The sequence below is a fragment of the Tenrec ecaudatus genome, chromosome 11 (assembly GCF_050624435.1).
Source record: "Tenrec ecaudatus isolate mTenEca1 chromosome 11, mTenEca1.hap1, whole genome shotgun sequence".
In the NCBI taxonomy this organism is placed as follows: Eukaryota; Metazoa; Chordata; class Mammalia; order Afrosoricida; family Tenrecidae; genus Tenrec; species Tenrec ecaudatus.
Window position 1 is genome coordinate 76,340,934 of NC_134540.1, and position 12,778 is coordinate 76,353,711.

The following is a 12,778-nucleotide window of genomic DNA, read 5'->3' on the forward strand; positions in this document are numbered from 1 at the left end:
AGGAGTTCTGCTTGTGCAGTGGTAATGCATTAGGCTGGTAACCTGAAGGCCAGCATTTGGCTGGGGCTTTCTGCTCTTGTGAAGAGTTACCATCTCAGGAACCCCCGGGGCAGTTCTCCCTGTCCTGGAGGGTAGCTGTGAGTGGGAACAGACTCCAAGGTAGCGAGTTTGGTTTGGTTTAGTATTGCCAGGAAGGTTTGGAAACTGATTGTGGTACCAATTGTACAATTCTGCTGGATATGATTGAACTATGGAATGTTATGATATATATAATCCCAATTAATAAAAAAGAGCATTGTTGTATGATATTTATGCTTTACTGATTTGCTGATAACTAGCGATTATGCCATGATATATTTATTCTACATAATTACATATGTTTCAAGGCCAAGTTAATTCAGTTACAACTATGGAAATTACTCAGGGAAGTATCTATGTTTTTCTACTAATAGAGATTTGATTAATTTCCTATTTCCTGATCACGGAGTACAGGTGCACAGTCCAGATTTAAGAAAGTTATTTATGACATACTTTATTTATTTTCAAGATGAGATCAGCTTGATAATGATTTACTAGTTAAATGATCCCAGTGATTTAAGAATATTACAAAAAGCATGAAGAACATTATCAATTGCCAACATTTTAGAGTAGAGGAAACAGAGGAGAAGTACATTAATAGAAGAATGAATGAAAAAAATGTCTTGTCGATAAAATGGAATACTATTCAACCACCAAAGGGAAAGAGTTGCTGACCGGCCCGATAATTATCTGAAACATTATGCTAAGTAAAAAAATTATATATATATATATATATATATATATATATATAAGAGTACATACTATATGATTCTTTTTCAACAAAATAAAAATTAATCTATAAAGGAAATAACAGAAGTTCTTTGAGCCCAGGGAAAGCGGAAGTGATGAACATGAAAGAATAACTATAAAATATTTTTAGTTCATGGAACTATCCCCTATCTTTATTTTGGGTGGTTGTATGAATGTGTGTGTGTGTGTCTGTGTGTGTGTGTGTGTGTGTAATGCTAAGGTCTCATTTTATTTATTTATTTAATGGGTAGGATTTTCTTTATATGAGATGCATGATAGGTAAATCTAAAGAGTTCATTTTAGATGAAGCTGATTATATGTAAATGATTTTTCAATAGACTTGATTCGGTGAAAATGACAGCAATTTGAAATCAACTCTACATCCTTTCTAAAGTTTGGTTGGTTACGGATTTGTATTTTAATCGTTCATGAAACAGCTTTGAAAAATTTTAGAGTGGAATCTGTTAAAAGAATACGTTCAAAACCTATTTGACCTACCACCCTTTTTTCAGGGAAAAAAATTGTTCAGCAGCATTCTGATGATTAAAACCTCTTGTAATAAACCCCATAATCCTTTATCAAGTGTAGGTACCTGCTTTTGCAAACCAGTATGGACTATCCCTTCACACCGAGGGAGCAGTGTCACCCACTTGGGGAAACACTGAGTTATAATCCTGGGAAGCTTGGAAGTTGGTTAAAGGTATCACAATAGGATGGTTGGCTGATTTTACCTTCACACAGAGCAATCAGGGTCAATCAAACCTTTTCCACTCAGGCCCTGGGCACGTTTGAGATTTAACATTGGCTGAATTTTTTCTTGTGATTATAATTGAATTCATAGAAAGCTTTTGTAATTGTAATGAGACCCAGAGCCTGGAAATTTGAAATACAAGCATCATTATGTACACCGCTATGTGCCTTGTGTCTATAAATGTAGCCATTTTAATTCAATGTACACGTTCACATTTGAAACTGCCATGGTTTCCTCCTGGCAAGGTGCCCTTGTTTCCAAGAGCAGGGTTGGAGCAGTAGACTTGTCTAGGGCATTGAACTGAGTCACCCACTGCCGTCCAGCTGGGATCCTTTGGGAAAGAGTGGAACTGCCCTGTTGGCTTCCCAGAATGTCAATCTTTACGGGACTAGAAAGCCTCATTTTTCTCCCACTCATTGGCTGGTGGTTTTGATCTGCTGGCCTTGCACTTAGCAGCCCAGCATGTAAGCCAAGGTGCCACCTGTTCACGATCTGGTGAGCTATGTCAAAGAGTTTCAGTTTGTTGGAACAATATGCAAAACTTTGAGTCTCAATTAAACTCCCTAAAGTTCTCTGGGTTTGAGAGTCAAATGAACTTTGAGTTCTCACTTAAACTTAAAAATCAAAGTAGACCAAAACAAACAAAAAGAGCCTGTTCTCTCTGCTTGGGTGAACAGCGACTAGTTCTTATTTCCTTGACTATGAGGCAAACATCCAACACTTAGGGATATTCTGACACATTTTCACCTTGCTAAAGATCAGACAGAAGTAACATTAAACTGAATGCACATTCTGAGTTGGGACAAACCATTAAATTTCTTTTGGATTCATTTTGAAATCATAACTCACTCTTTTTTCTTTCCCAGATACTCAGCCAAAGATAGCCTCTGTTTGCTTAGTTAAAACAGGTCAGTATAAAAACATCTGTAAAATGTGATGGGAACATATGACATACATAGACGTAGCTATAGATATTATCTCTGGAGAAATATGCGGCTTTCTACTTGTGTGAAGGGTTACAGTCTGTGAAACCCACAGAGGCCCCTCTCTTCTGAAGTAGGACATCACTGAGTCAGAATCAATGTAAAGGCACTGTTTTTCTTTTTCTTTTCCTTTTTTAAGTAGACATTATCTAAGCCTCCCTGTCACACATCAAATGGGCATTCTGTGTCCTAGCACGGTGGTTCCTAAGGACCACACCACAGCTGATGAAGTTAATGCCCTGCAGCTGGGGATCTGAGAGAGTCCAAAGGCCACTGTAATATAGATGAGGGACAGAGAGAAGATAGCAAGAGCAGGATCAGAAAATACATAAATATATGTATTTATAATTATATTTATATTTATAGTGCTATTTCTAGGAAGAATTGTGAGATGTTCATGGGATTTTCCTATGTATTTTTTTGTTTCTAAAACTTCTACACTCGACATGTGTACTTTTAAGTAAATGTGGTTTATTATTTTGGCAGGGTTTTTTACTGTAATAAAAATCATTTCCTAATTTCAAATATTTACAGTGAATTAGGGGTGTGTGTGTATTTGAGCACGTGAGTGAGAGATATGTTGCTTGGACCAATTTGGACCAGGCATACTGATTTTTTTTCAACCTCCCCAGCATCGTCTCCTGCTTCAAAAATACTAGAGAAGGATATAATTCTAGTTATATCAGAGAAGGGTATAATTCTAGTTAAAATCTATGCACAGTTCCTTAATTAGCCAAGTTTATTAGCCACTGGCTAGTTGGTACACCCAAATGTGCTGGCCAATATTAATTCCATTTATGTTCTTTTTGGTTATAGAAATCAGTGTGATTAAGCTGAAACTTACAGCTGCAGCTGGACCTTCAAGACCAAAAACATGGGAACCAAGAAACCATTGTTTGCTCCCCTTCTTTTTCACCACCACCAAAGTCCATTAGCTATGAAGGGTTTGGGGACTAGGGACATCTGAGTTATCTGTTTCAGAAACCCTACATTGCATCTCTATGAGTCGGAATCCCCTTGATGGCAGTGGGTTAGGCCTGGGCTCCTCTAAGGACTGAATCTCTCTGTAAACTCACATCCCAAAGCCAAAAGCCAAGGTTTGGTTTAGAAAAGTTTTCTGCACTCTGCATAGTAAGTGGGTAGCAAAAGTATAAAACCGCAAACAGACCAAACTGCTCTGCAATGGAGTCGATTCTGACTCATGGCGACCTACAGGACAGTCTAAAACTGCCACTTTGGGATTTTTGAGATTTGAATCTTTACAAAAGTAAACCAGTATGCTATTCACGGAAACTAAAGATATCTACATTGATTAAGTAATCTTCTTTATACCTATTGTGTAATAATTAACAATAATCAATATCTACTGTGTAATTTATTGTTATGTAAAGCATTTCTAATCGGTGCTTGTTTTCTTTCTTTCTCCCCACCCCATCCCAGGTCTTATACAATATATTAATTGCTTTCACTAAGATGCATAAATTTGAAGACATAGAGACTGTTGACATTTTGGCTGGCTGCGCCCGTTTCATTATTGTGGGGCTCGGGGGAGTGTTTTTTGGCATCGTTTTTGGATTCATTTCTGCTTTTATCACACGTTTCACTCAGAATATATCTGCAATTGAGCCGCTCATCGTCTTCATGTTCAGTTACTTGTCCTACTTAGCGGCCGAAACGCTCTATCTTTCCGGCATCCTGGCGTGAGTACAAACCAAGGGTCAACTCTCACATGTAGGTGAAAACTCTAGGACCAGGTTAGGTAGATGAGGCTTATGGAAAAGGCAGGGGTTCCGAAGTTCATCCTCAAAGGTGTTGCAGGATTCAGAATTTTTAAGCTGTTTTAAAATCCAATCTGGGTCCTTTGCCAGACAAATGTCCTCTGCGATATTTGCCTCTGCTCTCTCCTCCTCATTTGCCTGAGGAGAGCAGCCTAATTATAAAGCTGAACCTGAAGGGCTCAGAGAAGTTCAAGGTGGAAATCTCATCTCAGGAGTTATTTTCTCCCTTGAAACATCAATTCTGGAAAAGTTAAAGGGAAGCATGCCACAGGGACCCGACTTCCTGGGATGACCCTTCAGCGATTTCCCTCAAGCTTCGTCACAGCACAATGATGCTCCAGTGCGGACTGCAACTTGGAAGAAAATTTAAGACTAGAAATGTTTATCCGTTTTAATGGTCTTACTTTGCATATTCAGGCATGTCCACTTGGCTTACTGTTTCTGAATTAAGTCCTGGTCTCTACAAGAGTATTCTCAGACCCAGGTATGAAAGAAGAAAGAATTAATTTTAAATGCTATAAATGCCTATTTCAATTGCATTTAGTAATGTGAACTCCAGGCAGCCATCATCTTCCCACCTGAAGGGGAAAAAAAAAAAAGATCAAAACTGCGAAGACAAGCCCCGTTCTTTCTTTTCCACTGTGATTGCTAAGTGGCTGCAGAGCAGAAACATTTTTAAGTCAAAAATGTCTCATGAAATGGTTATAAGAAATAGAGTTCAGCTGGCAGAAATGGGGGCCTTTTGGAGGTCTGTTTTGTCTAGGCCACTGAGATGGACGCATTTTGCTTAAGGCGAAGTGATGGGGAAGGAAAAGGTGGGGCTCACAGAGCTCACGATGAGGAAGCACAGTCGAAACTGCTCCTGACTTGCTCCTGGGAATTGCATGCCATTTTATTGGGAAGCATTCATGCTATTCCCCCTCAGCCCCACCAGATACCTACATCACCTTTTAAAACCCCTTGGGGAAGAAGAGTAAAATAAAACAATCTGGAAAATGTACAGCCAGAGACAGGGAATGGAGGAGACATCCTTCCTGAAATGGAACAGCCTTTGTGTCTCTGACATTGCCCGCAGGGAGGCATTTTCATGGAGTCGGGGGTAAAAAAAGCCATTCTCTCTGAGACTCTGTTCTTTTTCCAGAATCACAGCCTGTGCCGTGACAATGAAAAAGTACGTGGAAGAGAACGTGTCCCAGACATCCTACACGACCATCAAGTATTTCATGAAGATGCTGAGCAGTGTCAGCGAGACCCTGATCTTCATTTTCATGGGCGTGTCCACCGTGGGAAAGAACCATGAGTGGAACTGGGCCTTCATCTGCTTCACCCTGGTTTTCTGCCAGATCTGGAGAGCCATCAGTAAGAAACAGAAGGAGCCGCAAGGCTCTCCTGTCCTTTTTTGCCTTTTCTGGTTCTTCCCTGTAATAGAAAAGTGGCAGACCAAAAACAAATAGCGAGTTGGTGCTGACTGGTTTGACTGGTTAGAGGAGTATGGGCACCAGGTAGTGACCAAGAATGCTCTCTGTTTGTTCAATCAATCAGTACTAAGTAATTAGAGGCTGATAGGATGCTTCTGTACTGATTTAGTTGGAGCGAAGGGGAACTGTTTTTTGGGTTTTTTTGTAATTGAAGAGAGAACTTTCACATCAACACATTTAAATATAACTCGGTAAATTTATCCTTTTTCTCTTCACTTCCTTGCTCATCTATACACTCATGCATTTCCAGTTGCATATGAGCTGTGGCCATTTACACTTCTGATACAGGAAAAGTGAGATCTCACAAACTGTAGTTATGACCGGCAATACTGTTAGCAAAATTTCCCTGAATAGTCAAGGTAGTTTTATTTAATGGCTCAGTTTTGTGTGTGTGTGTGTGTGTGTGTGTGTGTGTGCGCGCGCACATAGTGTAGTATAGAGAAAACGAAAGACAAGGAAGAGAATCTTCATTTTAACAAGGGCTTAGTTTTCATGGAGGATGTGTCTATGACATCATGATAGACACACCTATCAACTAAGTCTACGTTTTAAAAGTGAGGTCTCATGACCTTTATCGTGTATATTTATGTTTCAGATACTAAAAATGAATATTAACTATAAAATATATGTTGCTCTATTTGACTAGACGTCATTATATTTTAAAATGATGTTGACTAGCATCTTAAGCTTTAGAGACAGTGATATTGGAGTCAACAAGACAATTACAAAGAGAAATTCGGGGAAATGATTGAAAAGTTACCCTGAGTAGGTCCATCGAGATCTACGAAAGGATAATAACAGTATAAAAATATTAAAATATTTTGAAAGTCATTGAATATATATGCCACTTGGGCGCCTGGGACAAAAAGGGAAATTAATAGGAGTCTATGATCTGTTTAAGTATTCTCACTGTGCCAGCTGGCTCTTTGACCGTGGACAAAACATTTAGCTCCTCACCATATCTCGCAACCACCAGATGCTTGGCTCCAGCTAGCCCACTTCTTGGATCCCTTGCAGTGCCAACATCCTGCCACTCCAGAGGGAGGGAGGCTAACATTAAGGAAAGTAACACCACACTTACATGAAGCGCAGGCAGCAAAGAGAGAAAACATTTAGGAGATTATTAATTCTTTGGGCACTTCAACATTATTGACCTTAGGACCATCAGTACAATTCCTTCAAAATGTAGCTAAGAGAACTGGAACTTTGGAACCCTCATCAGCAAGGGCGAGCCAACTTGTCCCGCATGAAAGTGATGGACAAAGTCGGATGTCAATGTCTGGTTTGTGCCCATCAACACAGTTCATCCTAGCTCATCATTGCTCACACTTATAAAAGCTTGAAAAGAGTGTTGTAGTCAGTCACTGTTCAGTCCATTTTAACTCATGTCGACCCCATGTATGCAGAGTAGAACTTTCCACTAGGCCTGTCTTTTAATGCATCTCGGTGGGGGGTTGGGGAGCGGGGGGTGGGGGTGGGGGGGTGGGCGGGAGACTCAAAGCAGCAACCTTTTGAGTGCTTAACTGATTGTGCTTCCCAGGGACTATATAAATAAGACCCTGTTTGTGTCCTCTATGGGTTTTATGTTTAATTCATTTTAATATGCACCTTTTGAGAACATGGATTTCTTGTCTCTACTGAGCAGATGAGGAAACTGGAGGAAAAATGAAGAAACTTTTAGAAAGTCTTATAACTGATATGTAGACGATCCAGGACTAGCACAATAAAATAAACACTTTTTAACTTTATTTTTGTCTTTGTGCGATCAAAGACAATGTGAAGACTTGTTGGGAGTTTGTTAGAAGTCACCTAAGTCATTGAAAGTTGGGATCAGGAGGTCAAGGTGGCTAGAAAACTCAGGTACGTTCGGACAACTTCTCCCACGGACCCGTGAAAGCTAACGAAGCTTGCTTTTGAACACTTGCCAACTTCTTTACTTATTTCCATTGAACTTCAAGAAAGAAAGAAAAAACAATATAAAAGATTTTCGCCCTCTGCAGAGAGCCCAGCAGGGCTTGTCTAAGATCACTTAGAGCAGTGGTTCTCAAGCTTCCTCATGCCGTGACCCTTTAATACAGGTCTCATGCTGTGGTCACCCCACACCGTGACATTATTTTCGTTGCTACTTCATCACTTTAATTTTCCCACTGTTATGAATCAGGCGACCCTTGTGAAAGGATCGTTCTACCCCAAGAGGGGTCGTGACCCACAGGTGGAGAACCACTGCCTTAGGAGGCTCTTCTCATTTTTGAAATTCGTGTGCTTTTTGGGTTGTCCAATGGGAATATGAATATATAAGAATAATTTTATTCTACAAATGCTGTCCTTGCTTTAACTAGTTTTGAAAGACAAAGTTAAACTACGAATATAGTTTGGAAACCTATGTACCATTTCTCCTATCAAGTGTATCAAGATTTTATTATTTTTCACATACACACAGTGCTAAAAAGCTACCAGAGAATACTTCGGATTTGAAGCACCACTGTCTTACCATTAGCTGAAATGTGAAGGAGTTTTGTAAGATATTTTATTTGGGCTTTCATGGGTCTGTGATGGAATTAGATGGAGTGTAGTTTTTGAGTGGTGTGTGCACATGGCCGTGGCTCAGCATCATTGTGTCTCTACTCATGGATGATGCTCTGCTCTAATATATCCTTCCCCCTTTCCAGGCGTGTTTGCCCTCTTCTATGTCAGTAACCAGTTTCGGACTTTCCCCTTCTCCGTCAAGGACCAGTGCATCATCTTCTACAGTGGAGTTCGAGGAGCTGGAAGTTTTTCACTCGCATTTTTGCTTCCTCTGTCTCTTTTTCCCAGGAAGAACATGTTTGTCACCGCTACCCTCGTGGTTATATATTTTACAGTGTTTATTCAGGTTAGTACATTTCTGTCATGTTTAAACTCTGTGGATTCTTTCAGGGATATACATTCAATTTCTATAATACAAAAAAGGCAATCTATCTGATTTTCCAGGCCTATACTCAATAACAAAACGAATTTCCCAAGTATTTCTAGATTATACTTGAGTTTTCTTTTAATCTTTGAATGTGCAGTGAAGAATATTGACCAAAATATTACTCAGTAATAGGTGAATGAGAACGACTTTACCATGCATTTTTGAAAATGAGAATCCAAATAATACTAGAGAACATCAATTTTGGGGTGTTAGCTGGAGTGAGCTCCTATCTAGTAGGCTCCCAAAATAACACAGGCTGTTTTAAAGAATGAAATTATCAAGGGCTCACGAGGAAGAGGGGAGCAGGGAGGGAGGGGGAAAAAAGAGGACCTGATGCAAAGGGCTCAAGTGGAGAGCAAATGCTTTGAAAATGATGAGGACAAAGAATGTACAGATGTGCTTTATACAATTGATGTATGTATGGATTGTGATAAGAGTTGTCTGAACCCCTAATAAAATGTTTAAATAAAAAAGAACGAAATAACTTTTCGTTTAATAGTACAGACAATGCTTGATAGCTATTTGGATTACAGAACCAGAATGAGTTAACATCGAAACATCTATTAATTCTGGAAAAACTAGTAAACACACACACACACACACACACACACACAAGCAACACTTAAAAACTGGAGCTGTTAATAGTTCTGCTAATAGATTTACTGTCTGTAGCAACAATCTCCACCACAACAAACATCTTTATTTATTTTTATTTGCCATAGGGTATCACAATTGGTCCTCTGGTCAGGTACTTGGATGTTAAAAAGACCAATAAAAAAGAATCTATCAATGAAGAGCTTCATATCCGTGTAAGTCTCTCTATCATGATTTCTCACGTTTATGTCCCCTGTTTTTCAGGTGTAGAAGTAACCCAGAGCTTTGCTGAAATGTATCTTTATGGGGCTAGACTGACTGCCTCCTTCCCTCCCAGCTTCCCCAAGGGTGACAATACTAGTATCTTGTTGTTGCTGTCAGAAACGACCACTTTCTTAAAACAACACAAATTAATTGTCTGACAGTTCTGTCTGGTAAAAGTCCAGTTATATTTATCGGACTAAACCCCAGGTGTCAGCAGGGCTGCATTCCTTTTTGGAGGCTCCGGGGAAGAAGCGGTATCCTTGCCTGTCCCAGTTGCTAGGAGCCGCTCACAGTCTTTGGTTCATGGCCCCTATTGTCTTCAAAACCAGGGATGGCTGTTCCAGCCTTTCTCATGTCCTGTCACTCCGACATTGACTATTCTGCCTTCCTGGGCCATATTTAGGGACGCTTAGTGCTTGCAGGTTAGTGGATTACACATTGAACTGCTGAAGGCAAGGTCAGCAGTTTGAAACCACCATACGCTCTGTGGGATAAAGATGAAACTTTCTACTCTTTTAGGGATTTACGGTCTCCGGAACCCATAGAGGCAGTCAGTTCTACCCTGTCCCATAAAGTTGCTATGATTTAGAATCAACTTGGTGGCAGTGAATTGTTGTTATTGTTGATGCTGATTAGGAAATCATTACCATGGCAATGAGTACAAGGATTACACTGGACTCACTGGGATACTCAAAAATACTCTTCATATCTCAAACCCAACAAATTATCAATGCTAATTCCATGTGCTCTCTTCTTTTTTAACATTTGGGTTGGACCAGGTTCACCAGGGAAACAAATCTAGTTATACTCATAAGAAAAAGCTTTATATAAAGAAGTAATTATATATCAGGAAAACATCCCAGTCCAGTCCAACTCAGGTCAATAAGTCTGATAGTAGTTCCTAAATCCCTTTCCAAATCCATGCAGCTACAAGCAACAAGGCACAATGCAGGGATAGCCCAGGTTGGTAGGTGCAAAGTCGAGTAGATGCAATGGCAGTGGATGCATCAGAAGACTCTGGCAGCAACCACGCTCTGCTGGCAGGAAGATGAAAACAGAGAGCAAAGGGGAGGTTCGCAGGGCCTTATGAGCAGGCCATGCCCACCAGGAGGCACCTTCAGGCTGAGACCTGATTGACAGGTTGAATAGCCCCCTACACTTGTATATATCTTCAAGTTGACCTGAAATTATGTAACGGCCACATTTGGCCTAACAATCTGCCTTCTGGCACCAAGGATTCATATCTGCCCCAAATAAAAAATGCATTAATTCTTCTTCAGCATCATCAAAAGTCTCAACCCATTACATCATCAACCCAAACTCCAAAATCACTCCTAAATCTTACCAATTCAAAAGTTTCAAGTCTTATCATCAGCTGAAATAGGCCTAAATGAGGCTGAGCATAATTCATTCAGAGGTAAAATTCCTCTACTTCCATCAACTTGTGAAGCTCAAGAAACAAGTTATCTTCTCCCCAGATACCATGGGGCAGGCATAGCATAATAGTTAAAAGTATCTCCTTTGGGGCAGGAAGGAAAATGGCAGGGAAAAAAGGGAATAATGAGCCACAACCAATTTCAAAGTCTAGTTGGGAAAACCCCATTTCGTTTCAAGACCTGGGACTAATTCTCTATGCTTCTTTATTTCACCCACTAAGGTCTCAGCTCCATGTGCATATTTCCCTTTACAAGAAAGGTGGCACCTCTTTGCAGCCCAGTTGTTTTCTCAGCCTGTTTCTTGTCACTGGGATTTTGGGGTTGTCACAGTCTTTCATTTTTTTCTTTTTCTGTTCCTTTTGATATAGCTGCTTCCAGTTCATTTGGAGAAGCAGAGTCAGTAGGAGATGCACATTAAGAGATTAATTATTGGAACGCTTTAGAAAAGGTAGAACAGAACACTCAGAAATGCATCCCAACACGTCTACCAATTGGTAGCTTTCTTCTTCATCAGGAAAGGCTCCGCTATGTTCTTAAGGCCGGTCAACTGATTGGATCAGACATTCTCCGATTATCTAGGATAATTTCATTTACCTAAAAACAACCTTATGCACATCTACAGAATACCTTACAGCAACACTTAGATTTTGGTAGGTAGAAAAACTTCGTTACTGTATCTTGGTGAGGTTAATATTTTAAAAGATCATCAATCACCATTTTGAAATGTTCAAATCTACCCGATATTCCTAAAAAGGATCTCTAGTGGCATAGTGGTTGCCAGTTGGTCTACTAACTCCAAGGCTAGCAGTTCAAAACCACCAGCCACTCATGGTAGAAAGATGGGGCTTTCTACTCCTGTAAAGAGTTACAGTCTTGGAAACCCATAGAAGCACTTCTACCTTGTCCTATAACATCACGATGACTTGGAATTGACTTGATGGCAGTGGTTTTTGTTTTATTTTGTAAAAACATTGTTCAATGGCACATGAGGGCACCTCTTTCTGAACTTTTAATAGGTGAGGCATGCCATTACTTTTTCAGACAGGAGATAGTGACTTTTTTTTTTTTTTTTGGCTAAAACAAGCCATAATAATACATTTGAGTGTGGGCTCTACTTGCTGGTTTCAATTCTCGGGATGTTTGAAGGGACGCCCTTCTGTATCAAACAAAAACCCTAACCATTGTCGGTGAGGCATTCCAACTCATAGTGACCCTCTAAGACCAAGTAGGACTGCGCCACAGGGTTTCCAGGGCTGTAATCTGTACGGCAGGGGACCGCTACGCGTCTCTCCCATGGAGCAGCTGGCGGTTTGAATTGCTAGCCTTCCCGTTAGCAGCCCAGCGCTTAACCTATTGCGGCACCAAGGCTCTTCCCAGTCTCTTTGGCATTAAGAAATAGAAACACAAACCACTATATGGAGAATACAGTAACAATGTAACTCAGTAAATGAAAGAGACTCTAATTTTGAGATGTCAGTGTTGAAATGAATTTCCTAAGCAGTGCTTGGGGAACACTTGGCTATGCAGAAGAGCTGGAAGGGAAATTCAAGTTTGGAGGAGATGACTGACCTAGATAATTTTTAGATTTCTTTTATCCCTCAGAGTCCACCATTCTAATACTGGAGAAACTGATGAAGCCTTCCAAAATCAGCCCTGAGGTTGAAGGCCAGTCACCGGAGGAAATAAAGCAATTTAAATTGCAGGAAATGCAAA

General features: G+C 40.2%; 1 protein-coding gene across 1 annotated transcript in view; it reads left to right on the forward strand.

Moving 5' to 3' along the window:
• SLC9A4 (solute carrier family 9 member A4) overlaps window positions 1–12,778 on the forward strand; it is an 83,643-nt gene that overhangs the window by 36,202 nt on the left and 34,663 nt on the right. Inside the window, exons 3-6 of the mRNA XM_075562571.1 lie at window positions 4,003–4,262; window positions 5,482–5,699; window positions 8,488–8,690; window positions 9,494–9,580. Of these exons, the coding sequence (XP_075418686.1) occupies window positions 4,003–4,262; window positions 5,482–5,699; window positions 8,488–8,690; window positions 9,494–9,580 (768 nt within the window). The remainder of the gene's footprint in view (window positions 1–4,002; window positions 4,263–5,481; window positions 5,700–8,487; window positions 8,691–9,493; window positions 9,581–12,778) is intronic.